At 31.5% G+C, this 26,271-nt stretch overlaps 1 protein-coding gene across 1 annotated transcript in view; it reads right to left on the bottom strand.

Moving 5' to 3' along the window:
* The window catches only part of PRKG1_1 (cGMP-dependent protein kinase 1), a 76,117-nt gene that overhangs the window by 5,691 nt on the left and 44,155 nt on the right, over positions 1 to 26,271 (bottom strand). Inside the window, exons 4-11 of the mRNA XM_051212191.1 lie at positions 25,276 to 25,381; positions 22,116 to 22,257; positions 18,054 to 18,148; positions 17,321 to 17,392; positions 16,379 to 16,450; positions 11,987 to 12,077; positions 10,475 to 10,614; positions 5,926 to 6,157 (exon numbers count right to left, since the gene is read on the bottom strand). Of these exons, the coding sequence (XP_051072344.1) occupies positions 5,926 to 6,157; positions 10,475 to 10,614; positions 11,987 to 12,077; positions 16,379 to 16,450; positions 17,321 to 17,392; positions 18,054 to 18,148; positions 22,116 to 22,257; positions 25,276 to 25,381 (950 nt within the window). The remainder of the gene's footprint in view (positions 1 to 5,925; positions 6,158 to 10,474; positions 10,615 to 11,986; positions 12,078 to 16,378; positions 16,451 to 17,320; positions 17,393 to 18,053; positions 18,149 to 22,115; positions 22,258 to 25,275; positions 25,382 to 26,271) is intronic.

Below are 26,271 nucleotides of genomic sequence, written 5' to 3'. Positions count from 1 at the left end.
AATACATTTAATTAAATGCTAATAATTCAGACTCAAAGTAAATTTAAACCGTTTTCAGATAAGTGTCCTTTGGTAAACGATCACTAACCTTTGTGCTTGCATGTCAAATCCAATATTCAAACAATCATCTGATGCTACATTTCCACATAGAAGACGGAAACAGACAACTAAATAGTTGGCTATTGATACATTTTTCATCAAGACTTGATCATAATCCGGATTTAATCAGTCTAAACCGACAAATAAATCATACTATGGTGTTCGTTCATATTAAATAGGTTGTTTGAGCACTTTAACCAAAAAGCAAATTTTCAGAAATCATACTACCGACCCAAGTAAGCTATTTCCAACCGAAAACCAGTATTATTAGGTCCCGAAATGAATAAAAAGTTCACGTCATCCACAGACTGCCAACCCCGTTGGTGGTAAGTTAATTTAACGATAAACACTTAAAACCTAGCTTTATTGACTAACTGGTCACAACAATACTTCCTGATCAAACCATTAAAAAACAATTAAAAATAATCATGGATAGTCAACAAGCTAAATACTTCTAATAACCTTTAATTTAATTGCTTTAAAATGTTAAATAGGCTTACAATTACTATCAACAAACTCCGTTAATGATTATAAGTTGATTATCAACTACAGTAAGTTATACAATATTCAAATGGAATAATAATTATTCTATTGCTTATAATAGTAATCATTGAAATGAATAGTTAGAAAATGCTAAAATTAAACAAGAAGTACATTTTGCATAATAATGATTTTAAAATGTAAAGTCCATTTTCTTTTTCATTAATTATGATTGATGAAATATAGGCAAAAGTTGAACGATTTAAAAGATATAAGATAGAACAAGAGATTTATCATGCAGTTGGCAACGGAATAAACAAAAAGTTACTCAGTAAATTTGATTGATTTAAATAAATCCCATTGATTATGATAATAAGGTTTATACTCAACTATTTGTTTCTTACATGATGATAAATCAATAGGCGAAATGAACTACTTATCAAATATTTTCGATTTTATACATTATATTATCCCATACAATATATTATAGATCAACTTGATGAAGTTATTTCCAACCAAAAAGGAAGGCTTAGTAACCATTCAACTAAGAAAAAGCTACACTACCAGAATCAACCAAACATATATACATTATATATAACTTTCAATATCCAAAACGTATGTATGGATGTATATCCTATGAATAATTAATACTGTATATCAAACTAAATAAAATGATAACTATACACCGGACAGATTATTTTACTGACAGTAGGATGTTTAAAATATTTTATTCATTCATATTACTGATATCAATTAAGATAAAATAGTCTGAGAAGATTTACTACAGAAATTATGAACCTTTGTTACAATAAATTAAATAACATTATTTGATGGAAGAACACTTTTTTGATCAGAACACATATTTCTATCTGCCTACAGAAAAAAAACTCTTTCAAAGTGTTTCCTATGTAATCTGTTAACATTCAGAGTTAAACGATGTGTATATGATAAATTATCATTCACATTATAAGCAAAGATGGACAATGGCTAGTAGTGGAATCCAGGATGCGCGTTTCGTCCTATTTGGGACTCGTTTGAACAGCGTTTGAAGCAAACGCTACTGTGTTTGAGTCGTAGAGTGAACATCAGCTCCAAGATACAGGTACATCCAGCTGACGAGTCCCAAATAAAGGAATTTTAAAATCATAGTTTACATAGTGAATTGACCTTGCTTAGACAACTTCTGAAAATCAGGAAACACTAAACAACATTTATATCCAATATACGAACCATCATCAACAGTCTATGTGGTCTTTAAGTTAAGCACTTTGCTTGAGGTCTGAATATGTTGCGTTACATCATTGGTAGGGTAATAGACGCTCATTACTGAAGAGTCATATTTTAGAATGAAACAGGTTAATCCATGATGTAAATTATAAAACTCAACAAACTTCACAATCCACTTAGATGAATCAAGTTTTAAAAATGATTTGTCGTTTATAAGAATAAATTTATCATTCATACAATTGATACCAATACAAAACCATTGGTAATAAGTTTGAGACATGGTAAAAAATCAACTGATTAGTATCCAGTTTATGATCAAAAAGCATACGTTGAATCATATGATTATGTCAGATTCATAACAGACAGCATAAGAATAATTAAATAATTATGATTAGAAGTAAATACATAATGCTAATCTTGCTGGCGTCGAATAAGAAATGTTTATAATATTCATCTTGTAATCTTGACTACGTAAATGCGGAATAAGAATGAATAGTTAGTGTTTTTTTTAGTTTTTAAGTGTAATTAATTCTTGAGAAAATTCTTAATGTAAAGAAACCATAATTATACTTCATTTAATGATGAAGTATTCTAAGTGAATCAGTGACATTGCTATGGGATTGTCACTTGCTTTAAAAAATTTACTAATGATCATTCTAAAAAGCACTATCTTCATATCAACAATTAATAATTTTGATTTATGTAATGATTTATGTATGAAACCACCGTCTAAGACATAAGTAGTGAACGGTACATTAGATTAGTTCGAACATCGTAGTTTTGTACTCCATGGTGCATATTTTGAGATGGAGGTGAAGATTTGTAGCTCAGGTAGATGATTTTGGGTGAAGTTACATTCTCTGAGCACAGAGGACGAAACTCCATCAAAACTGAGTGTATGTTTATCAGTGGCGAAATAATAGATGTCTTTACAGCCTCAATAATAAGTCCTTCTTCAAGAAAATCGCCGAATATTATCTTAATAGTTGAGATCATGAGTCAACTGAAGCTAGACCACCATGGAAGTCCTGGAAGCACCGGATGGTTGTTTCGTCCTACTGTGGGTCTCCTCAGCAGTGCGCATCCACGATCCCGCCTAACGAGATTCGAAACCAAGACCTATCGGCCTTCCGCGTGAGCACTTAATCACTAGACCACTGAGACGGCATCCAACAGTGTTAATGTCTAACTTCAACTAATCCACGAAATCGAGCGACACATCCACCATTGTCTTCAGTGAGTTATCACTTCACAACAGACCCGGTTGAACTCCACTGGACTAAACGGCCGTTCATTGATTCCAGGATTTACATGGTGGTCTAACTCCAAACGACTCATGATTTCAACTATTAGAACATTATCTTGTTTGACAAACTAAAGATAAATGGAAATTAATTAACGTCTTGACTTTTAAATATACATTATCAACTCTGGCATCATTAAAAATTACCAATGAAGTTAGCGAAGAACAGGTTGATGGTAATGTGGATGGCCTGAATTCTGTGTTTCAGTAAAGAAATATCCATATTTTCATATTATCATACTTTTATCCCTCTAACTAGTTCTCTACACCTTTTAGGTTGTCATTATCACCTGTTCATTCCCTCAATTTTCTCTAAGTGGACAATTAAATTTCCCACTTGTTGTATACTTGAGATAATCACCTTAGTGTTTTTTTTACCTCTTTACCTTTATTAAATACTTGAAGTTTTCATTCAACTAAACTCGTTCATGTAAGTAATTGAGACCCATTTCGTAATTATGTTTTAAATATCGTATGTTGTAAGCAGCTGACGAGAACCAACCAAATAAAATGAATTCATGCTATTCTGCTAGAATCTTTGTTCTTGCTCTTTTCAAAATGTTTTTATGACTGAACAATTATTAAATGTGGAATATTATATGAATATTAATATACAACTCATTTTATTCCGCTAAAAATAACACTAATATACAGTTTCCGAACTTTAATTCATTGACTATAAGGATAGATCACATTCAATCTACACTAGGCTTAATCGTGTACGGAACATTCAGTTCACTAGTAGTATATCCATCATGTATATTTACATAGTTCTATATATATTTTATCCAAGATTACACTCATATCATACAAAATGTTAAAAGAGACATGTTACTAACATATCATTTATACATAAAACACTGTGATCTTGGAATAATACAGACTAGTTAACTTTGTAGGGTTCTAATTTTTGAATGTATATTATTATATCAATAAAGTAAATACTTGTACAACTCTTGAATTTACAAAAACTATAATACTCTTTTTTAAATATATGATTCACCATTCTAAATAGTTATTATTAAAGGAAAGTGAAACTTTTCCTAATGAATATATAATAAAGAATGTATGTTAACATATATTTTTAATTTTTCGTATAGATAAACGCAGAGGATGGAATATCGTTTACCATTTATTATTACATTGTTTAATTATTGTTAATAATTAGTAACCTCCAAATGCTCTGGTACGGCCAAGATTAGGGAGAGTCAGCTCTCTCTCTCTCTCTCTCTCGAAATGCTCTCATATGGCCACGTGCATACAACCACTGCCACACAAGTCCTACTCACTATTTTCTCGCGGCATTACTATCGTTTATGAAACTGAGAAGAAAAACAGCGAAGGTCCGACGATTTAACCGGGTTGGTGGATACGGAGGATCCACCTAGGGAAGTTGGAAAACCCTCATCACAAACCAATGGTGCACGTGGACTCCAGAATCCTGAAGGAACAAATGGCGTATGAACCAAACATTGGTCACCGGCTACCATGAAACTACATCTCCTGACGTTGCTCCACTGTCCTGTGGATTAGACCTTTATGTCGAAGGCTTCGGGCGTGACCCCATAAGAAAACCACCTGCCTCAGTCTGGGCACCCGGGCAGTATCCCATCCCTTACACAAATCGAATGATTTATGTGGCACATATCTATTTGCTGTCTCCTTGTACCAATGTTTATGTGTTTAAAGAAATAAATAAATAAAATATAAGTGGAAATTGATATGCATGAAGTCACAATCTTAATATATTGGTTAATAAAGCAACAAGTCATCTGAAAATTAACTCTTTCTCTCTCTCTCTCTCTCACACACACACATACTTTTACCTCAAAAAACCAATGGTTTTAATGTTAAAAACAAGAATAACTGACCAATGTCCACTTATCTAAATATGTATTCATCTTGATTATGATTTCTTTAAGATAAATTTTAAAAAGATTTACCATGATAAACAATTTGTTAACCTTTATTATCAATATTCTTTTGTCAATTCTCTAGTGAATAATAAATCAAACAGATAGTTTGTTACTCAGTTTATTATAGAATTTTTCTAATGTTGATTTTGGATTTAAAGTAACAAAAATAAAAGTCGGTGTATCCAATGAAGCTCATCATACAAACGATATGATAGTTAGAATTAAATTATAGAAACGAAAAAGAACCCATTCATAGGAATTTCTTATAATATCATTAAAGACAAACAATTAAGTAAACAACTGAAATTGATTTTATTTCCATAATGAATATTGAGATGAAGTGGGGGGGGGTGTTTGTTTGTTTGTTTTGAATTCGATATGATGTATTTATTTGATGTGAATAAAAAATTATTTGATTTTACATTGTTTACTGGGTAACAATTTTGTTTTCTTTTGTAATTCTATATCTCATTCATTATTTAGATTTATTTGTCGTAAAGAAAAATTGAATCAGGTCAGGTCAAGCAAACTAGTTTCTGACATGTTTAAAATACCTAAGTAATTATTATTTAAAAGTATAAGCAACTTAGTTACATTGTTTTGATGTTATTAATTATGCTAATATTAGTCATTTCATAAATATTAATTAATATATTTGTAATATCCCAATGAGTAGAAAAACTTAGATTTTCTGACGTTTCATGAGTCAGTGTAAGTCAGTTCTACTCATTGGGATATGACAAATATATTGATTTATTTATAACAATCTACCCAATGCTCAATTTCTTCGAAATTATCAAGTCAAACCTTGATAATAATACTTACAATAGTCATTTCAGTTATATGGAACACTTAATAAAGAAAAGTTTTTAAAAAAAAACACTGAATATACAAATTTACCATTTTGCAGAAACCTTGACTGTCTAACAGTAAATTTTCCGGTTTTAAATCACGATAAACAATTCCTCTTCTATGTAAATAATTTAATGCTTCAACTACACATGCTGAATAAAATCTTGCTGTTGAATCATCAAAAGCTGTAGAATTGCGTAACAATGTCCACAGTTCACCACCTAGACAAACTTCTAATAAAATGTATAAATAACGTTGATCTTTATATGTTCGATATAATCTGAAAAATAACGTGAATAAAATTTAATGGAGTTAGTTATGAAATACTTAAATTATTTTCAAAATATTGTGATATATGCATGTACATCAAGTATATGATAAGTTAAAAAAAATCAGGTAAGGCATGTACACCAAATGCTTCCAGTTTTAGTCATCATAAGGAATGAATCTCTACCGAAACCTTTGTCAGGACTTATGAAACAAAGAACAAGAAGACAGCAATTAATAACAGTCGAACAAGAACAGAGAAAGTCAAGGCACAGGCTGAATGCACAGAAACAAGCACGTAAGTGAAGAAGAGCATTAGAACTAACAAGCAGAACTACGTGGAAGACCTAGCAATGACGGCTGACAAATGCCGCAACGGAAGGAAATATAAAACATTTATATGACACAACGAAGAAACTAGCATGGAAATGTGGTAAACCAGAGAGACCAGTCAAAGACAAAGAAGGCAAGAAAATCACTGAGATTCGAGAACAGAGGAACAGGTGGGGAGAACAATTTGAGGAGCTCTTGAACAGGCCGGCTCCATTGTATTCTGTATGTCTTCCTATAAACTCATTTGAGTTATATCAAGAAGTTATGATTTTCGTTAGTAATCATCACAAAATCGATTCATTGTATTTTTCGGCTTTCTAAAATTCGTTTTATAATAATATCAAACTTTCTTCAAATAATTCTATATATAGTCTCTTTAACTATAAATGTCCATTCATAATATAACAAATGTTAAAATATAAACATATTTACTTGTTTGTGAAGATTGTAGTAATTTTTAGTAGTTGAATTCATAAGTCAATTAAAGCTAGACCACTATAGAAAACCCGGAATCACTGGACGGCCGTTTCGCACCAGTATATGACTCCTCATCAGTGCGTATCCACAATCTCGCATTCAGGACTCGAACCCGGAACCTTCGGCCTCGCGTATGAACGCTTAATCTCTGGTCTAATGAGTAGGCATCCAATGGTGTTGATGTCTAACTTCAACCAACCCACAATATTGCGCGACTTTTGACCATTGTCTTCAGTGAGTAACTGTCTCACAACAGTGCTTTCAAGTTTTCCATTGTATTCTAGCTTTAATCGACTAATGAATTCAACTACTAAATACTTACGTGTCATTTAGTCATTAAAAAAGATATGCAAAAATACAATGATGAAGTAAATCACTGAAGAAATAATCTGATGATAATGAAACGACTTAAAATGAATACAAATTTGAAGTTGATGTTAATGCTAGAATATTTAAATGTCAATCTAAAAGATCTTTATCAAAATAATAATAATAATCTATAGTTTTAAAACTTACTCATTAAACTAATAACAGTGTAAACTGTTTAACAAACTTGTTAGGAAAACACTCATATATAATTACATCTATATACTACTTATTGTTATTATTACTACTTAAATAGATATAATGAATAATACTTAAAGTTAAAATATTGTAAATACATAACAAAAAGTTTTAATTAACAAATTAAATTAAAGATGAGATTATTTTAATTTTTTATTTATTTAGTTGGTTGAATGGAGAATGTCAACCAACCTGTCAATCTTAGTTGTGGTTTTTTTTCTTCCTTAATTTTCTCTTTTTTTTTAATGTTTTTTTTATTTGTTTACTAATTTCTTTATCTCTCTGTGTTGATTAGTGAAATTTTTCAACAGTAAACAAAACTAAGTTAGAATGGTTGTTTTTACTCTTTCCTTCTTTTTATCATTAAAATAAAACAATAAACAAATGAAAACTTAGAAACTAAATGAAGATGGAAATGTTTGTTGTGGTTGTTGTTTATTTCATTGTAACAAATTAACTAACAAAATGAAGAAATTCAATGTTGAGTTGTTTGTTTGTTTTTAAAAAAGAAATAGTTTATGGCAATATAATGAAATTGAATAAATAGGATAATGGTAATTTAGTAGCATGATGAATTCTAGATAAATAAACCACCTTTATTATCTTGTATAAAGGAATGAATTAGTTTAAATGAATCATATCAGAGTGTATATGTCTAACAAAGGTAATAATTTAAATAAAACCAGAACAAATATTGATACAGAATAATATGAATTCATTATATTTCGTGGTTTCTCGTCAGCTGCTTACAACCAAATGTGTATTAGAGTTTTGCATAGAGATAAGGAATAGTATGGAATAATTGACATAAATGAATGTAAAGTATTGGAATGACAACGGTTATCAACGATAACTATATATATGTATGCAAGAACAAGTCAGAGGTTATTAGGTGTTAGAATCAAGGTGATGGAGTTCAGAGAGAGATAAGATAAATTGTGTGATGATTTTAGAAGTGAAAAAGGATTTATGGAACTAAAAACTGATAAGATGGGTCACGCAATAATCGAATAGAATTTGAAGAGTTCACATAATTTAAAAAATTAAGTTAGAGGAAATGTATGAGTGAAAGGGTGGTTTAAGAATTCGGTAATGGGAGTGGAATATAACACAAAGCCTTAATTTCTTGGGAATATGCTCAAAAATGCAAATATATACTCTTCTTTCGATTCTTCCAATGAATGTGCTTTGGCACGTACATGTAAATTGATAAATGCAGTTGGAGCTACTGAGAAAAGAGGACTTTTCGATTTCAGTTTGTTTGAGTGAGCAGTTCGTTTCCCATACCGTTGTCAGTTTTTCCGCTGGGTAGGTCACTTTCAACGCGGAATTTATTATGTGATTAATTATTCCAGTAATTTCATCTCCTTTGAAGCGTAAGTATAAAAAGCAAGTTTTTTTCCACTCTATCATACTTTACCCGAGGGTTGGTATTTGCATATTCATGGATGAATTTAGCCGGATATGTATTTTCACGTAGGCACTTAGTGATCAGAGTAAGTTCTTCATCAAGACATTCCTTTGAGCAAATTTTACGTGCGCGGTCAAAAGGGGTTCGTACGATACCTTTTTGTACCTCATTGGACAGAACCTGTAGTAATTAAGATATACACCACTCCATGTACTTTTGCGATGAGTGTGTCTTTGTAATGTGCCAACTGATGCTCGTCCGATTCCAATATCTAGGGAATGGAATTGACCTTCAACTTCATGTTCCATAGTAAATTCTATATCCCTGTGTCCTTTATTAAGCAGACTGCGTAGGTTCATGGAGTGCTTGTGATTCTTGCAGATAAGAAATGTGTCATCAATGTATCTACAGTAGAGTGTGGTACCGTCGATTGCGTGCTTAAGCTTCCTCTGTTCCAGGTTTCCCATAAATATGTCGGCCAGAATTGGGCCCGAAGGGCTACCCATGGCTACTCCATCAATTTGACGGTACATCACATTGTTGAATTTAAATTGTGTTTCTTGTACACAAAAACAGGAGTTGTTTAAATTCTTGGATTGGTAAAGGCTGAAGTTCAGGATATTCATATATGATCTCTGCCGTTTCTTCTAAGTGGATATTTGCGAAGAGCGATGAGACATCAAATGAGACCATGAATTTATCAGAAGCATTTATATTATCAAGCTTTTGCACAAATTCAAAGCTATATTTCAGAGTGTATGGTGCTAGTTTCTTGCAGATTGGTTCTAAGCACCTTATCAGCCAGCGGGCGAGTTTATGCAAGGGTGATATGGTCATAGATAATATTGGTCAATTGTTCCATACTATTTCTTATCACTATGTAAAATTCTAATACATATAACATTAAATATCTTGGCACATCTTCAGCATTCGCATCACATTATAATACTAATTGATTAAAGCGATTATTTAATTAACACTGTTTAATTTGTACAACTGAAGAAAGTTCATTCAAACTGGACTTGTAAGATCATTAGGAACCAGTATCTGATACAATAAAAAATAGATGTTCACATTTATTAACAATTAAATAATCAAAACCTGTTAGCAAAAGAAGGAACCATTTATTATAGAATACTGTTGAAGTCATGAGTCAATTAAAGCTAGACCACCGTGGAAAACCTGGAAGCATTGGATGGTCGTTTCATCTTAGTATAGGACTCCCCAGCAGTGCACATTCACAATCCCGCACTATGAGATTAAAACCCCCAGCCTATCAATCTCGCGCAAGTGCGCTTAACCTCTAGACTACTGAACCGGCTTCAATCGACTTATGAAGTCAACTATTAAAATTACTATAATATTCATAAAACCCCTCTCTGATTATAATTCATTATTTCTCATCAAAGAAATTTAAGTCAAATATCTGAAGAATACATTCCTTCATCATTACCAATAGGAAGGTTGAATATTACCAATTAAATTATCTATTATCATGAATAATAACATAAATACTAAAGGAATATTAAACTATAACCAACTTACTTTACAATAAATTCATGATTTGTTTCCATTAAAATATTTTTCTCATTTATAACATGCTCTTGTTGTTTTGTTTCTACAATATAATGTTTCTTTAATTTTTTCAAAGCAAAACATTGTCGTTTATCTTTATTTAAATAAACCTACATACATAAAAGAGAGAAACAACAATAACTACATTTAAAATAACTTAAATGAAAAGTTATGCTGATTATGTTATTGTTATTATACACTGGAAATTGAATGATTTATTAGATCAATATGACTCAATTGGCACAATTACATTAGTATCAGAAGGGGCTTTGTGGATATTATAGTAAATTTAATAGTTGATATCATGAGTCAATTTATTCTGGACCACCATGGAAAACTTGGAAGTACTGGAAGGCTGTTTCGTCCTATTGTGGGACACCTCAAAAGTAATCATGCACGATCCCGCCTCGCGAGATTCGAACCCAGGATCTATCGGTCTTGCGTGCGAACGCATAACCTCTAGTCCACTGAGTCGGCATACACAGGTATTAGTATCTGACTTCAACTAATCCATGAAATTTAGTGATACAATCACTACTGACTTCAGTGAGTTACTATCTCACAACAGACCTGGTTGAACTTTACTGGTCATGTCTTCTCACTAGAACTCCAGGAAATACCTCTTGAAGCCAGTCACTAGTGAGCATATGTTGGTTAGTATCAAAAGGGGTTTCGTAGATATTGAATATTAAACGAATTATATACTTGTTTGAACACTTCCTTGAAGAATAATTTGTAGTAAATGATCAGAATGATAAAATATTTTCTTGAAAATATTTTAAGTTTTAGTGCGGCCCTTTACTTAGATGTCAGTTAGATCGGACGATGTTGTTGATGGGCTCACCATTTTGGTAGCCCAATATCTGACTCTAATACGGAAAAAATAAGAAAGAGATATGCTTTAGTGGCCATGAATTTGACCTCAATTAGATCGTATGAATGATTGCTGTCGAAATATATATATCGTCAATCCTCGTACATTTCATCGACTTAGATCAAAAAAGGATTTCGAATACATATAATTTGTACAATCATTGATCTGGACAGACAATCAGAAGGACAAAGCGAAGAAAGTGAAGAAGAGAGAGCGAAGCGATACAAAACGACGCGCAGTGGAGAAGACATGTAAGCCAACTCCATTAAATCAAGTGTTAATCGATATTTATAGTCACACAGAAATAACTACAGACATGCGATGAGTAGGATAAGATGAACACACATATACGCTCATTTAAAGCAGTCAAGATTGATAAGTGAATAATTGACGATGTCAAATCATAACTCACGTAGAATGGATAAATTGGTGTGTCCAGAAGCTAAAGGTAATTATATGGTCTTAACATAGTAACCGACACTACACAGTTGACTATAAATGAATATACACTAGTTATTTTACATCTGGAATATTTTATCTAGTGTTATATTAAAGACAATGTATTAATTGTGTGCCAATATAAAGTTAATTATATAGTCAATACTCACCAATTGCACACGACCAAAGCCACCAATCCCGATTGTTGATACAACAGTGAAGTCACTAAGTTTGATCTCAGAAAATTGTTTTTCTCTTTGACTACAAAATTAATATAAGTATATGGTGGATATGCGATGATTTACATAATTATAAAATATATAATTAGGTATTTAATTAAATGACCTCGGCATGTGGGGGAAGGCACAGAATACAATTGACAGCTTGGATATAACTAGACGATTTTGACTTCACAGATGACCTACCTCTTCTATCCCATACACAGCAACAAATGCAGTTCAAGAAAAACAGTTTAGCAGCAGCCTCTGCAACAGTAGACTTCAACATACACAAAAGAAAAAGCAACATCCTCAAATACAACGCAGGGAACACAAACACAATCACAACTGACGGAGAAGCTCACAAAGATGTGAAAACCTACACGTACCTGGACAGCATCATCGATGAACAAGGAGGATCTGATGCAGACGTAAAGGCGAGGATCGGCAAAGTAATTACAACATTCCTACAGTTGAACAACATATGCAACTCAAAACAACTGTCTATCAACCAACATCAAAGGGAGTATCTTCAATACGAACGTCAAGATAGTTAGTCCTACTGTACGAAGCTGAAACTTCCAGAACTACCACAATCATCATCAAGAAGGTACAAGTATTTATAAACTATTGTCTACGTAAGATACTCAATGTCCGTTGACCGGATGCTATTAGTAACAGACTACTGTGGGAGGGAACAAATCAGCTTCCAGATGAGGAGGAAATCTGGAAGAGACGTAGGAAGTGGATAGGATATACATTACGGAGACCACCAAACTGCATGACAAAGCAAGTGCTAAATTGGAAACCTGAATGGAAATGGAAAAGAGGATGACCAAAGAACACCGTACCAGCATTCGAAAGCAGACATGAAAAGGATGAATTGCAACTGGGAAGGATTATCCAGGACATAGGTGGATAGAGAATGCTGGTGATGATTATTAACTTTACTATTTTTCTGTAGCCTTTTATATTTAAAAAACCGTCAATTTCATGAATGCACAATAAATAGGCCATCGCTATATATCAAACGATACTTAAAGGTAATCAGTAGTTGACAGTGATTTTTATATTCAGTTTCAAAAGAATGATTTTTTGCGTGTGATTCATATCAGCATCATCCGATTTAATTTGATTGTCATAAATATTATTTTATTGGGTTATCAACAACAAGGATAGTTTATATATTTTATTCTAGTTCAAATTAACCAAAATATTATATATGACCTCAGGAAATTACTCGTGGGACAATTAAAAAATCAGAAAGATTCAATTGTAATCATCATCAGCAAAACGGTCGTGTATCGATGTTCATTAAACAGCTTAGAACAGTCTAGAAACAGGAAGTATCTCTTTCTAATAGAAATATATTAATGAAAATGTCCTAATGAATTTATATTCTTGATAAATCTTTATAATTGTATCTAAGGAAGTGGTAGAGAAATAAATACTATACTGTTTTCAAATTTAATCAATCTCTATTATAAAAGCCATTTGATTTTTAATTTTCTTATAGAATATTTCATATCTATTTAGATTTTGTCAAATCACTATTGTTTATTCACGTTGGCGTTCTTTTTTTAGTAAGATTTTTTCTACGGGATGGGGTTGCCGACTTCATGACCAACCCTCCTCCTTTACCCGGGCTTGAGACCGACAGTAGCTATAGAAGAGCTACAGGCGGATTGCTCAGGACAGAGTTGGATGAAGATTGGTGGTGGGTAGCATACGCTTCTCTACGAGGAGTAACAGGCGTAAGGAAGCAAAGAAGTCACTATTAAATTATTATATAAATAACATAAAATATTATGAATACACTAATCTTCATTGCAATAGATTATCAATATTGTTTATTTGATTCTTTTTGAGAATTTTTTTCTAGTATTCAGCTTTCAAGAAAAAAATATTTTGAAAAACGTACATTTTTTTATTATCATATCTAAGTGATTGTTTTGATCTATTTGACAGAAATCGGAACATTATTATAGTTGAAACGTGTTATTATTTTTGTTAAAGTAATCATTTAAACAGTATTTTATAGAATAATTTTATAGCTTATATTATCATTATTATTATTCATATAGGAAGGTAATATTTTCTACAAACATTTATACATTTCAATAGTTGAGATCATGAGTCGTTCTATTGTGGGACTCCTCAGCAGTGCGCATCCACGACCCCGCTTCGCGGGATTTGAACTCAGGACCCTTACAAATTATGTTCACGTTTTAAAAAAAATCTATGAAATGTTCGATTAGTAAAAATTGTTTCAAATAACTTCATTACTAAGCTGTTTGGTGAGACTATAATTTACGGACGACTTTTGAGCCATGCTAAATTGATCCTGAGAGTGTCCACCTAATAACTAGAACCAAATGAAGGTTATGAACCAATGCTAGGGATTAGAATTATGATTTACAGTTGATGGTTGAGGTTAGGAATTAGATTTTGTGATTTCATCACGAACTGACATCAGCTATAACGCCAAAACTCTATTTAATCAAATGGATGAGTGACCTGTTATCTTATACCCGATCGGCTCGTCCATAAATTAGTCTCATCAGCTGTTCAGTTAAAAATCTATAGTCATGGTATTAGTACATCTACAGTTAGACATTCATAAATAAATACACTATACTAGGATGCTTGTTAGAATAGTGAACTATTTACCAAGTTACAGATTAAATATGTCCGAAATGTATGATATGAGTTGCTAAAGAAGACTGCGCAAATTAAAGAATGAAGCAGTACGAAGATAAACATAAAAAAATGTTTAAATTTAAGGGGTCTTAATGTACAGTATATTTATCACAAACGTTTTGCTTATGTAGAAACAAATTTGACGACTTTCAGTAATCTACTATTAAATTTATTTTTACTTCATGTAATATATGAATTACTATTTCTATGATTGTTATCTGAAGAAGATTGTAGTGATGTAAATTATACATTAACTCTATCTAGAAAACCATTAATCAGGAAGCACCATTAATCTATTTCATCCTAGTTTCGAACATCGCATCTACACTACAGATTAAATGCATAACAATTACTCCTTACTATAAGCGTGTTGACTATCATTGATGAGTTTATATCTGATCATTCACATTTTCAACTACAGTCAATTCGTAATGTAACACAATCTTGATCCATTACCACCACCACCACCACTATAATTCAGCTATACCAATAGAGTAATGTAATTCGTATGACTATACTGAAAATCAAAATGTTTATAATCTAACGATTGCTAAACTTTATAGTGTTAATTTGAAGCCAGAATAGTTTGTCAATTGTTGATATATCTATATATTATGAAATATCCACTTTCTTCTCGATGAATATTTTACAAATTTCCTCCAAAACGGGTAACGAATATTGTAACCACGGTCTCAGAAATAGTCATGTGAATAAATGACATGTCTTCTCCAATTACCAATATGCAACAATCAAGTAACTTAATGTTTTTATTTGAAAAAATTGTTTAAGAGTTTATTGGAGAATAGATGTAATAATGCAAATCATTTTTGTGAACAGCTTCAGATTAGAATCGTATCTGCAATGTAATCAGTAATGACATGATCTTTGTATAGAAATAAAAATTTCTGTGCAAAATTTTCATAACCTATTCTGTAAAACATTAATTATTACAGTTTGGATTAATCGATATGAATTAAAACATATGTATAATGATGATTGATTATGTGCTCAAAAGATGGTCTCCATTTATTGTCAAATGATATGAAAGGAAATATACAGTTGAGACAACATGTTCTTAACAATTTTTAGTGAACATTTGACATGTTCAGTGCACTGTGCTATGTTTGAAGAAATTATGCATTCACCTAATCTGCGAACGGAACTAAGACTCAGTGACACAATGACCAAATAAGCTAACTATGCCAATGTGTCCAATCCCAGCTCACCAGAGATAGAAGTCCGGGTTCAAAAGAGGGAAATACATTCCACAACCAGCCAGAAGCACAAACAACAACAAGCGCAATTCATGCGTATATATACAGCATAGAAATGTCCATGGGAAACGTTACAAAATAGCATATTAAAAAAGAGACAACGAACCAATCACATTTAAGGTTCTTCCAAGTGGGAAATACGATATGAAGGTGAAAATGAGCGCTTTTGGCACGAAAACAGGGATTTCGAATTTCCAAAAATAAAACTTTTAGTAAGTAAGTTCTGGGGATCAAACATCTCCAACATACACAAATTATTTTTGTAATGTTTTTTTTTCAAATAAAACGAGTAATGAATTAAAAGATATATTAACTACATTAATTAAATGTTTAATTTGATAGAAATAACAAACGTTAATTGTTCACTTACCTAATAGTAGGTTTCTCATCTGGATAACTTCGTTCAAAGCTGACCAAATCTTTAATGAGTACATTATATGAACTGTTAATTATAGAGAGAAAACAGTAACACATCATTTTAAATACTAAACTGCCTTATCATTTCGATGATGATAGTTTATATATTTATCATTATTACTATCGTGAATGCGATTTAAATGTGGAAGGTAATATGTAAATTAAGTCTAACTTATTATAACTCTGATTTATTCTTTGTTGAATAATTACCACACTAGGAAAATTATATTTATAACATAACAGTAATAATAATAATAATAATAATAATAATAGCTGAGAATATCAGTCAATCAAATTACTGTTACCAGATACTCACTGACTAGTGAAACAAACACCTCACTTGATAATACTTTAATGCTCATAGTGATTGTTACTGCATTTAAAATGCAGGTACATCTAGCTGATGCATCTTAATTAAGATAAAACATGCATTCTGGATTCCAATGTTAGACACTATTTAATTCTAATAAAAAGCCTAGTGTTAAAATTTAGCATTTTAATGTCACTTCAAGTTTGTCAAACAGGTGGTTTATCATCATTGATGATTATAACAATAATCTTATTGATGTATTTAAGTCTTATTAATTTCTGTATATTGATGTTTACACAAGATCTATATTATGATCTAGCGACACGCATTTATCTTTACCTACGTCTCTTAATTCAGTTATGCAATCTAAAAGGAAGTTGCGAATAGCAATTTAATCTATTTATTAAATATGTAAAGCATTTTATTATCATTTCAGATGTTATCACTATTCAGATTTGTCATTTGCAGAAAGTTTGAATAAATTAAAAGTAAACTAGATTTTATTAAAATAAGTAGTATCTGATAGATTATAACAGTAAACGTTTATGATTAAATGCCAACAGTTATGAAAGCGTATTCACTTACTCTCTGTCCAACATTAAACAATCTACACCACGTGGTGGCATCGCGATTATATTTGCGGTACGAACATCTTCACTTTAAGTAAAAGTAAAATTAACAACAACAAAAAACATAACTTTCAGGTAACAGTATGGCAACACAATGGAATACTTATAAATAATAAACGTATATAATTATGAAGACTATTCAGTGAATAATATTTCACTTGTTCAAGTTTATTATAAGTAACAAAAAACGTTATGGTTGCCGTATTACGGGTTTAATTTGTTTCAGTGAGTTATTCGGTTGTCTGACTGAATATTTAACGCTATCTTGTATTTACATTTGTATCAAGAGAACATTTAGTAGAGATTATCGTTAGTCCTATGTGTTATTATAGATATGATACAGTGATTGAGACTAAAGTCGTCGTACACTAAGAAAAACTAACATATTTTTTTCGTTAATATGATTTAATAAATCTGTTAATGTAACCAAATGGAAATTGATAATCTCCCTAAATCAATCAACTGTTATACAGAAAATAAATCAGAGACATGGATAACACGATCACTTTAATTATAAGTATCAATGCTAAGGTTAAAAATAATGGTAATTTTATTTCGGTTATATTTTTACTCTAATGAAGTGGCCCACAATAGACTACGAAACGTCAGAAATATAATTTTCTACTCATTGACACATAACTGAAAAATGGATTCATTATAATCATATTAATTATTTACCAGGAACTTACTCAGTTAAAGCTTTTTCTCCGAACCAATCACCACGTGTCATATAACGAATAAATTGTTCATTGAATTCATTGCCACGGTTTTTTGTCACTTTTACCTAGAAAGTAATCATTCAGTTATTCACCATTCTATGATAAGGACAATAATAATAGTCAGTATTGAACAGCAAGCTTTACAGTGAAACTAAGAAATTAATTTATTCTAGATAGGAATCAATAAATGAAATATCCACTATTAGTAGATCCTTAGCATGTAAATGGTTGACGTGATTCTTTGAATTTTACAAAATTTAGGTTATACCTGAAAATTCATGTTAAAAACTAAGTTTATTGAAAATTCCGAGCAAATTTGTAGGTACTACTGAACTAAAATTGAAATCTATCGTAAAATAATCTTGATTCAGTACATAAATAGAATTGTTACTCTTATAAAAAAAATTTAATTCTTTCTTTTCATATTTCCTCCAGAGATTAGATTCAGACAAATTAATTATCTACATCACATGTTATGAATCGGAATACTAATCTACATGAACATGATAATTAGTATAGTTTTTCATTGCTTACTAAAGTTTAAATACTCTTTGGCCAACTATTTACAGATTGAATAATGCTCAACTATTAAATGTATTGTATTGTAGTGTCGGTTGCCATGTTAAGACCATATCATTTATTTTAGCTTCTGGACACACCAATTTATCCATTCTACGTGAGTTATGATTTGACATCGTCAATTATTCACTTATCAATCTTGACTGCTTTAAATGAGCGTATATGTGTGTTCATCTTATCCTACTCATCGCATGTCTGTAGTTATTTCTGTGTGACTATAAATATCGATTAACACTTGATTTAATGGAGTTGGCTTACATGTCTTCTCCACTGCGCGTCGTTTTGTATCGCTTCGCTCTCTCTTCTTCACTTTCTTCGCTTTGTCCTTCTGATTGTCTGTCCAGATCAATGATTGTACAAATTATATGTATTCGAAAATCCATCCTCGTATTTGACTCATTTAATTTCGCTATTCACTAACGCCAGTTTAGTCGATAAAGATATATGAGGATAGCCAGGATATATATTTCGACGGCAATCATTCATACGATCTAATTGGGGTCATATTAAGGGCCACTAAAGCATATCTCTTGCATATTTTTTTTGTATTTTACTAAACTTTAGTAATATGTAACTACTTTACTTTAACAATACCTGTGTTTTAATTTTCAGAAATGTACACATATGTTTATTTGAATCTGAATGAACAGACTAATCGAAATGCAACTGATTGAGATCTTACAAATCATATTTCATTATCTTTGAGCTAAAATTAAATATTGGCATTAAGTGACACTTCAATGTCAGAAGAAAATTGTTTTAACTACATTAGTATTTTCAAAACTTAGTCAGAGATTGAAGTAATTGTAAATCTAGGTTAAAATATGAAACGTATGCTATTCCACTACATTATTTTTTAAAGAGCGATTTGCCGGCTTCACACTAAAATGAGTTAAATTATAAGAGTAAATGAACGAAGTGTTGAGTACTTCTGCCTTCAATATACAACTGACATGAAATCATTTTTTGATGATCAACTCATCATAAGCTCAACTTTTACGTTGCTAAATATTGAGTGTTTTGATGATATATACACATGTATATTACGTCAAGTTTTTCAATTTGTTGTAACGTGTGACTGCAGATTAGGTGCGCAGCGTATTATCGATCGATTCAGTGATACATAAACACGTAATGAACGACATAGAGTCCCGATTGGCACTGCTTCGCTGTCTGTCCCAGCCAGCTGAGTCTAGAACGCAAGTCACAGCATCTGAGATATGAATCATTATATTTCAGACATACTCTATTTATATACCAATCAACCAGACCACATCGTACCATAAAATAGAAAACAACATTTTTACAATATTTAACAAATGAAATAAATATCGACCAATAGGGAGTGTACATTTAAAGTCCATGGCCACCATTAGACTTAACATGATAATTATTGGTATATTTCTCTGCACATCCTTCCACAATTAAATGTATTTTTCATCACAAACAGATAACATCCGGATATTCACTTAAAGCCATGGGTCTATGAATTAAACGTATCATCTTAGAATGAAACCACCCACATCTATTCTCTTATACAACATTTTTGAGAAAATCAAGAGATCATAATAAAGCTGAATGACTAAACATTAAATAGAACTTTCGATTTTCAGATATTATAGAATCATCTGAAACAAAGTCTTACTGCTAAACTTTGAAATAAACCAAGTTACCCTATGCATAATCTAAATAACCATTTACAAAGAGTACCTCTGACTTTCATCATAACATTTTGTTTGATAGCTGATGTGTCAATGTGGTGACCCGAACAGAAGTGAGCAGAAATCAAATCTGTGATTCAGTTATCACAAGTTCAATATCTAGACCACCAAGCAGCCGCTCGAACTATTTATCCATGAGAAAAAAAAAATCAAATCTCCCAATTTATCAAATAGATTGTTCAGTGCAAAATTTTGTCAATAAACTTTATTAATGTCTTCATGCTATAATTAGACATATTTGATATACTAGTATCATCCTATGAAATGACTGTCGTTTAGTTTACTGGGAAGATTAGCTGATGAGTAAACATAACTGTGCTCCTTAAAACCGTTTATATGAGTTGAATATAATTTTTTACGAAACAGTTTTACATTTTTTGATTGACATCAAGAACCGATTGATGCTAGACAACCATTGAAATCTGGAAGCCCTGGAGAGCCGTTTCGTCCTATTGTGGAACTGCTTAGCAGTTCTCATCCACGATCTCGCTCGCGAGATTCGAACACAGGACCTTCAGTCCCGCACGCGAACGCTTAAGCTCTAGACCACTGAGTCGTAATTCAACGGTGTTACATTTTTTCTCACAAATGTGAATGAAACATGAAAACTTTAAAAACATTTTGCATACGTAAATCAAGTACTAGAATACAATCAACCTCATAAGTAAAAACAGCGTAAAATAAATTATTGTGTTGATAAAAGACTTAACAAATTCTCGAAATGAAAAGTTTGGAAGAGAAGCAAAACAAAAGATCGAGAGGAAGATGAATAATAAGTGTATCTGAGATGCCTTTCAAACTAACAACCGCGACTCCAATCAGGTAGCTTAAATATCACAAGTTGACTCAGGCTAACAGTCAGTTATGTCATGTATTACTTGAACTGAATTTTATCAAAATTAATCATGCACGAAGCACTGTTAGCCGAATTATAAGACTTGTTATATTCAGTACCTGATACTGATTTCAGGATATTAGCCACTCATGTAGAGTATGTTACCTTCAGATAAGTGAGTTACTATTCAGTTGTCCACATTTTCAGTTAATTCATGATATTCTACCGTAAAAACAGTCTGTTCAAACGGAAAGGTTTCATAGCGAAATACGAGGATCATGGTGATAATTCTCTGAGGATTAATACAGAATCCCTATCCACTAGTTTAGAAATATCATATTTTTTTAAACTACATTTAAGTTATAGGTCCAGTGTAACCTAAGTTTGAAGATGCATAACGTTGCTAATCAAATAACGTCCAACTGCATTTTCAAGTGACAACAGTTTTGAAGCTGAATTTTCTCGAAAGAATACATCTTCTGAAGACAATTTGTTATTTATGAAAAATTAAGGGTTTCATACATGTAAATTACTTTTATTTACACAGTTTTTCGTGAATATTTTTCCATTTCAAACGTTTTATTTGGTTTGATCAACAATTTGATATACGATTAAAATCCTTATCAATGAAAACTACAGTTCTTTTATACACTTTTGCAGGAATTTTATCTGATTACTTATCAAACTATGTTTTCTACAAAACATATTTATAGATGAAACGTCGTTTGTTTCATAGGTCCTAAAACAAAATAATTTTCTATGAGCATGCTAAATTCTCATTTTGCCTGAAAGCTATCGACTTAAATATGTTCACAATAAAGCATATTGAGTGTATCACATTTTGCAAGATTACTTTGTAAGCGATATATTAATATCAATATAAAATCATTTACTTACTTTTCCACCTGTTATAATGTAAAATGTGTTTCCACGTTCTCCTTCTCTAATGACATATTCATCAGGTTCATAATGTTCTGATCCAAGTACAACAGCAACTTTTCCAAGAACTTCTAAATTTAGATCTTTAAATGTTGGGACACTAAAAGTACAGTGATAAAATTATAATTTATAAAAACTTATCTCATTATAGAGGCGTATATGTGGCCAATTTGAGTCTAAATTTTATAGATGAAATTTTAAACGATTATGATAATTTTATATATACTGCATTACATATTTTCTTGAATTTAAAACTACGTCTGTCCTATTTTACAAACACATCAAGGAAAATGACACAAATGACGTAGTTCAGGGTAATAAAAATACATTTGAAATTAAGTTGGAAATACTTATAATCGATAGAACTGATCAGATCAACAATTATTCTTAAACATTTTAAACTCAGTAAAACTAGAAGTACTAGAAGTGTAGTGAAAGAGAACTCACGTAGTCATTCCACTTCCGATTGATGTTACATTCAACATAAGTAGCATACACGACGGAAGTACTGTTTATCTGATCATCTTAATAATCTCACTTTAAAGCCAATTTTAGTTGAATTCGAAAGAAACATGTCAGAGTTTGTACTCAATTCACATGATAAAGCCGAAATCAATCAGATTATTCCCAAACAAATGATACAATACAAATAAAATCAATGCATCTCTCGCTACTAATCCACTGAGAGCATTATTAACACTTTACGTATCAAACCTAATTCGAGAAACTAAAACCGTACGCATGAGTAAAATACTGCTGGTCTAATATGCATCACATTTTGATGTACCAAGTAAAAGGTTTTATTGTAGGTTGATGATCAGTTCAATGAAATTCAGAATGAAATTCAAAATCAAGTATTTAATTACTTGTGTAAAAACTGATTTCTATGGATCTGTAAAATTCATTTTCAAAATAAATTCACACCTTTTGAATTATATCAATTATATCAAGCCTTGTCACTTGGATTTAAATTTCATATCCCCAAAACACATGCCGACAGAATCGACACAGAAACTCAATTTGAGAATTTACTTGGTCAAATTAAAGAGCTGCACCCAGTTAGTGAAGAAAAGAAAGGCTGGTTTAAATGTAAACTAGTCGATATTGCAAAACGATATCTTGTTTCACCTACACTACTGCACCAATTTTTGTTCTTGCTCTCTTTAAGGTATATCAATTCTGTTTCTTTTTTTCTGTAGTTTAGCAGTGACTTTTCATGAGTAAATTTGGACAGCATCATTGATGAACATGGTGGATCTGATACAGATGTGAAAGCGTGGATCGGCAAAGCAAGAGCAGCATATTTACAACTGAAGAACATCTGGAACTCAAAACAACTGTCAATCAACACCAAGGTCAGGACTTTCAATACAAATGTCAAGACAGTTCTACTGTATGGGGCGGAAACTTAGAGAACTACGAAAGCCATCATCCAGACAATAAAGGTGTTTATTAACAGTTGTCTACGCAAAATAATTCGGATCCGTTGGCCAGACACTATTAGCAACAACCAACTGTGGGGAAGAACAAACCAGATCCCAGCAGAGGAAGGAATTAGGAAGAAGATAGGATAGGACGACATTGAGGAAAGCACCCAACTGCGTCACAAGACAAGCCCTCACATGGAATCCTCAAGGCCAAAGGAAAAGAGGAAGACCAAAGAACACATTACGCCGGGAAATGGAGATAGACATGAGAAGAATGAACAACAATTGGATAGAACTAGAAAGGAAGGCCCAGGACAGAGTGGGTTGGAGAATGATGGTCGGGGGCCCATGCTCCATTAGGAGTAACGGGCGTAAGTAAGTAAGTTTCATGAGTAAGATAGATTTTTAATCATTTATATAAAATTTAAGTAATATATCCATTCGTACAAAAAGATTGATAGACATTAACAAAACTAATTATATAATATGTAAAGATTTATGCTTCATTCATTTTATGACAGGGTGTAAAATATTCTATAGTATGATGTTTGGTAGATATCAGAATATAAAATATAAATGGTTGATTAGGTTTTAAAGTATAAAACTGTAGAATACCTAAAATACCTTGGAAATAAACATAATACTCATTAATTATAAATCAAATCATATTGAAATATATTCCCAAGTTTGTATGACAACAAATCAGTCATTACATTACTTGACGAATTATATTGTGATATCAGATCATTCAGAAAGAAAGAACACAGACTCTTTTTGTAATTCAATTTTTTTCCAATAATTTTCGGCAATAATAAGAGATAATCAGTAGCAATATCATTTTACAATCACTTTAATTTATTAATAAATAACACTATGGCAAAATAGCTATTTAGTAACCACTGACAGGGAAGTCCTACTCACTGCATTCTCGCGGCTTTATTGTTATTTACCAAATTGAGAGGACGAAAATCGAATGTCCGGCGCTTTCACCAAGTTGGTGGATATGAAAGATCCACATAGGGGAGTTGGAAAACCTTTATTTCAAACTAATGGTGCACATGGGCTCCAGAATCCTAAGGAAACAATTGGCGTATGAACCTATTGTTTGTCACCGGCTACCGTGGGACTGTATCTCCTGACATTACTCCACTGACCTGTGGGTTAGACCTTTAGGCCAAAGACTTCGGGTGTGGTCCCATAAGAAAACTACTTTCTTCGGTTTGGGCACCCGAGCAGTATACCATCCCTCACAAAAATCAAGTGACTTGTGTGGCGCATATGTATTCGGTGCTTCTTTGTACCAATATTTATATGTTCAAATAAAATAAATGAATAAATAAATAATTAATAGGCCATATGTTTGGCAGACTGATTTTGATAGAACGGTTGAAGCTGAAAAAGTGAATTGTAAGTTCTTAAAACTTTATCAGTTGAATCTAGTTAAACATATTAACTAAGTTCCATGCAAATTATTAAGTGATTTGATTGAGTATTTAACATTATGAAGTGAAATTACTGTCACAATTTCAATTCATACGGTTATAAAGTAGGATTAAATTAAGATTAATTCTTGGTAACAAGTTTGTTAATGAATCTATTTTCATTATTATCGTCATCAAAAATAATACTTGCATACTTATTATATGTTTAAATACAAAGGATACCATAAATTATGCATGTGTATGAATTACCTTTTTAGGAATTTCACATATTCTGTTTGTTTTTGTATTCCTGTAAACATCATAATTGATTGAAAACATGGACGATCTATTGCCCATAATTTACAATCGGTTATCGCTATAAATAATTAAATGTAAATTAGAACTTAATGACAAGAAAAAAATAATTTTATGACCATTATAGTTCTAAAAAATGCGCTCAAATAGATATCAATAATTTTTAGTTGAACGGGTTTTCTGCTATGTTATTATGAACTAGGAGAATCTAAGTATCCTAAAACGCTGATTAGAACGTCTCAACAGTCTACACTCAAATCTATCTAAGAGATCAAACATAGCTTCTTCCGACCAACTACGTTAGTGCTACGTTATTATATAGACCGATAGATAAGGACTGTAGTGTTTGAATGAACTAATGATACCTTAGTACTTGTTGAATACTTGATTTCGAATTCTAAATACAATACATTCGTTCGTGCTTGTCTAGTACTTCTTGATTCGATTGCGTTAATTCTGGGATTCCTAGTTCATACAATAATTCAAATACTTTCAAACATTATAGGATCGATTGGATAAGAGATCTTGTGTAAATTTCGAACTAGAAGATACTGAATGCTATCCCTTCTAGAGCCACTGTTATTCTAAAACCAAATAATTTATAAGTATCTTTTAGTTTTCAATATTTTCCCGGTTGAAATAACTAACTGATGAAAACATTCACCGTATTTCCTGTTTTTCAAAACTTTCTTTCCTTTGTAAATTTCTCATTGGAACAAAATAAAATCTTAAGGTGTTGATAACTTCGCTTCATCTCCTCCTACGACTTGACATTGTGAATATTTAAACAGAATGAAATACCTTCAATTCAAAATATTTAATTGGAAACAAGATAAATCCTATTTTTACAATAAATTCCTTTGTTCTTTTGTAAAACTACTCCGTAAACGATCGTTTAAAAACAATAAATTAATTAAGCCTATCACAACAACTTATTTGCTAAATATATTC

Source organism: Schistosoma haematobium, chromosome ZW, assembly GCF_000699445.3.
Source record: "Schistosoma haematobium chromosome ZW, whole genome shotgun sequence".
Classification (NCBI taxonomy): domain Eukaryota; kingdom Metazoa; phylum Platyhelminthes; class Trematoda; order Strigeidida; family Schistosomatidae; genus Schistosoma; species Schistosoma haematobium.
Note: the sequence above shows the minus strand (reverse complement) of the source record. Positions and strands in the feature narration are given on the sequence as shown.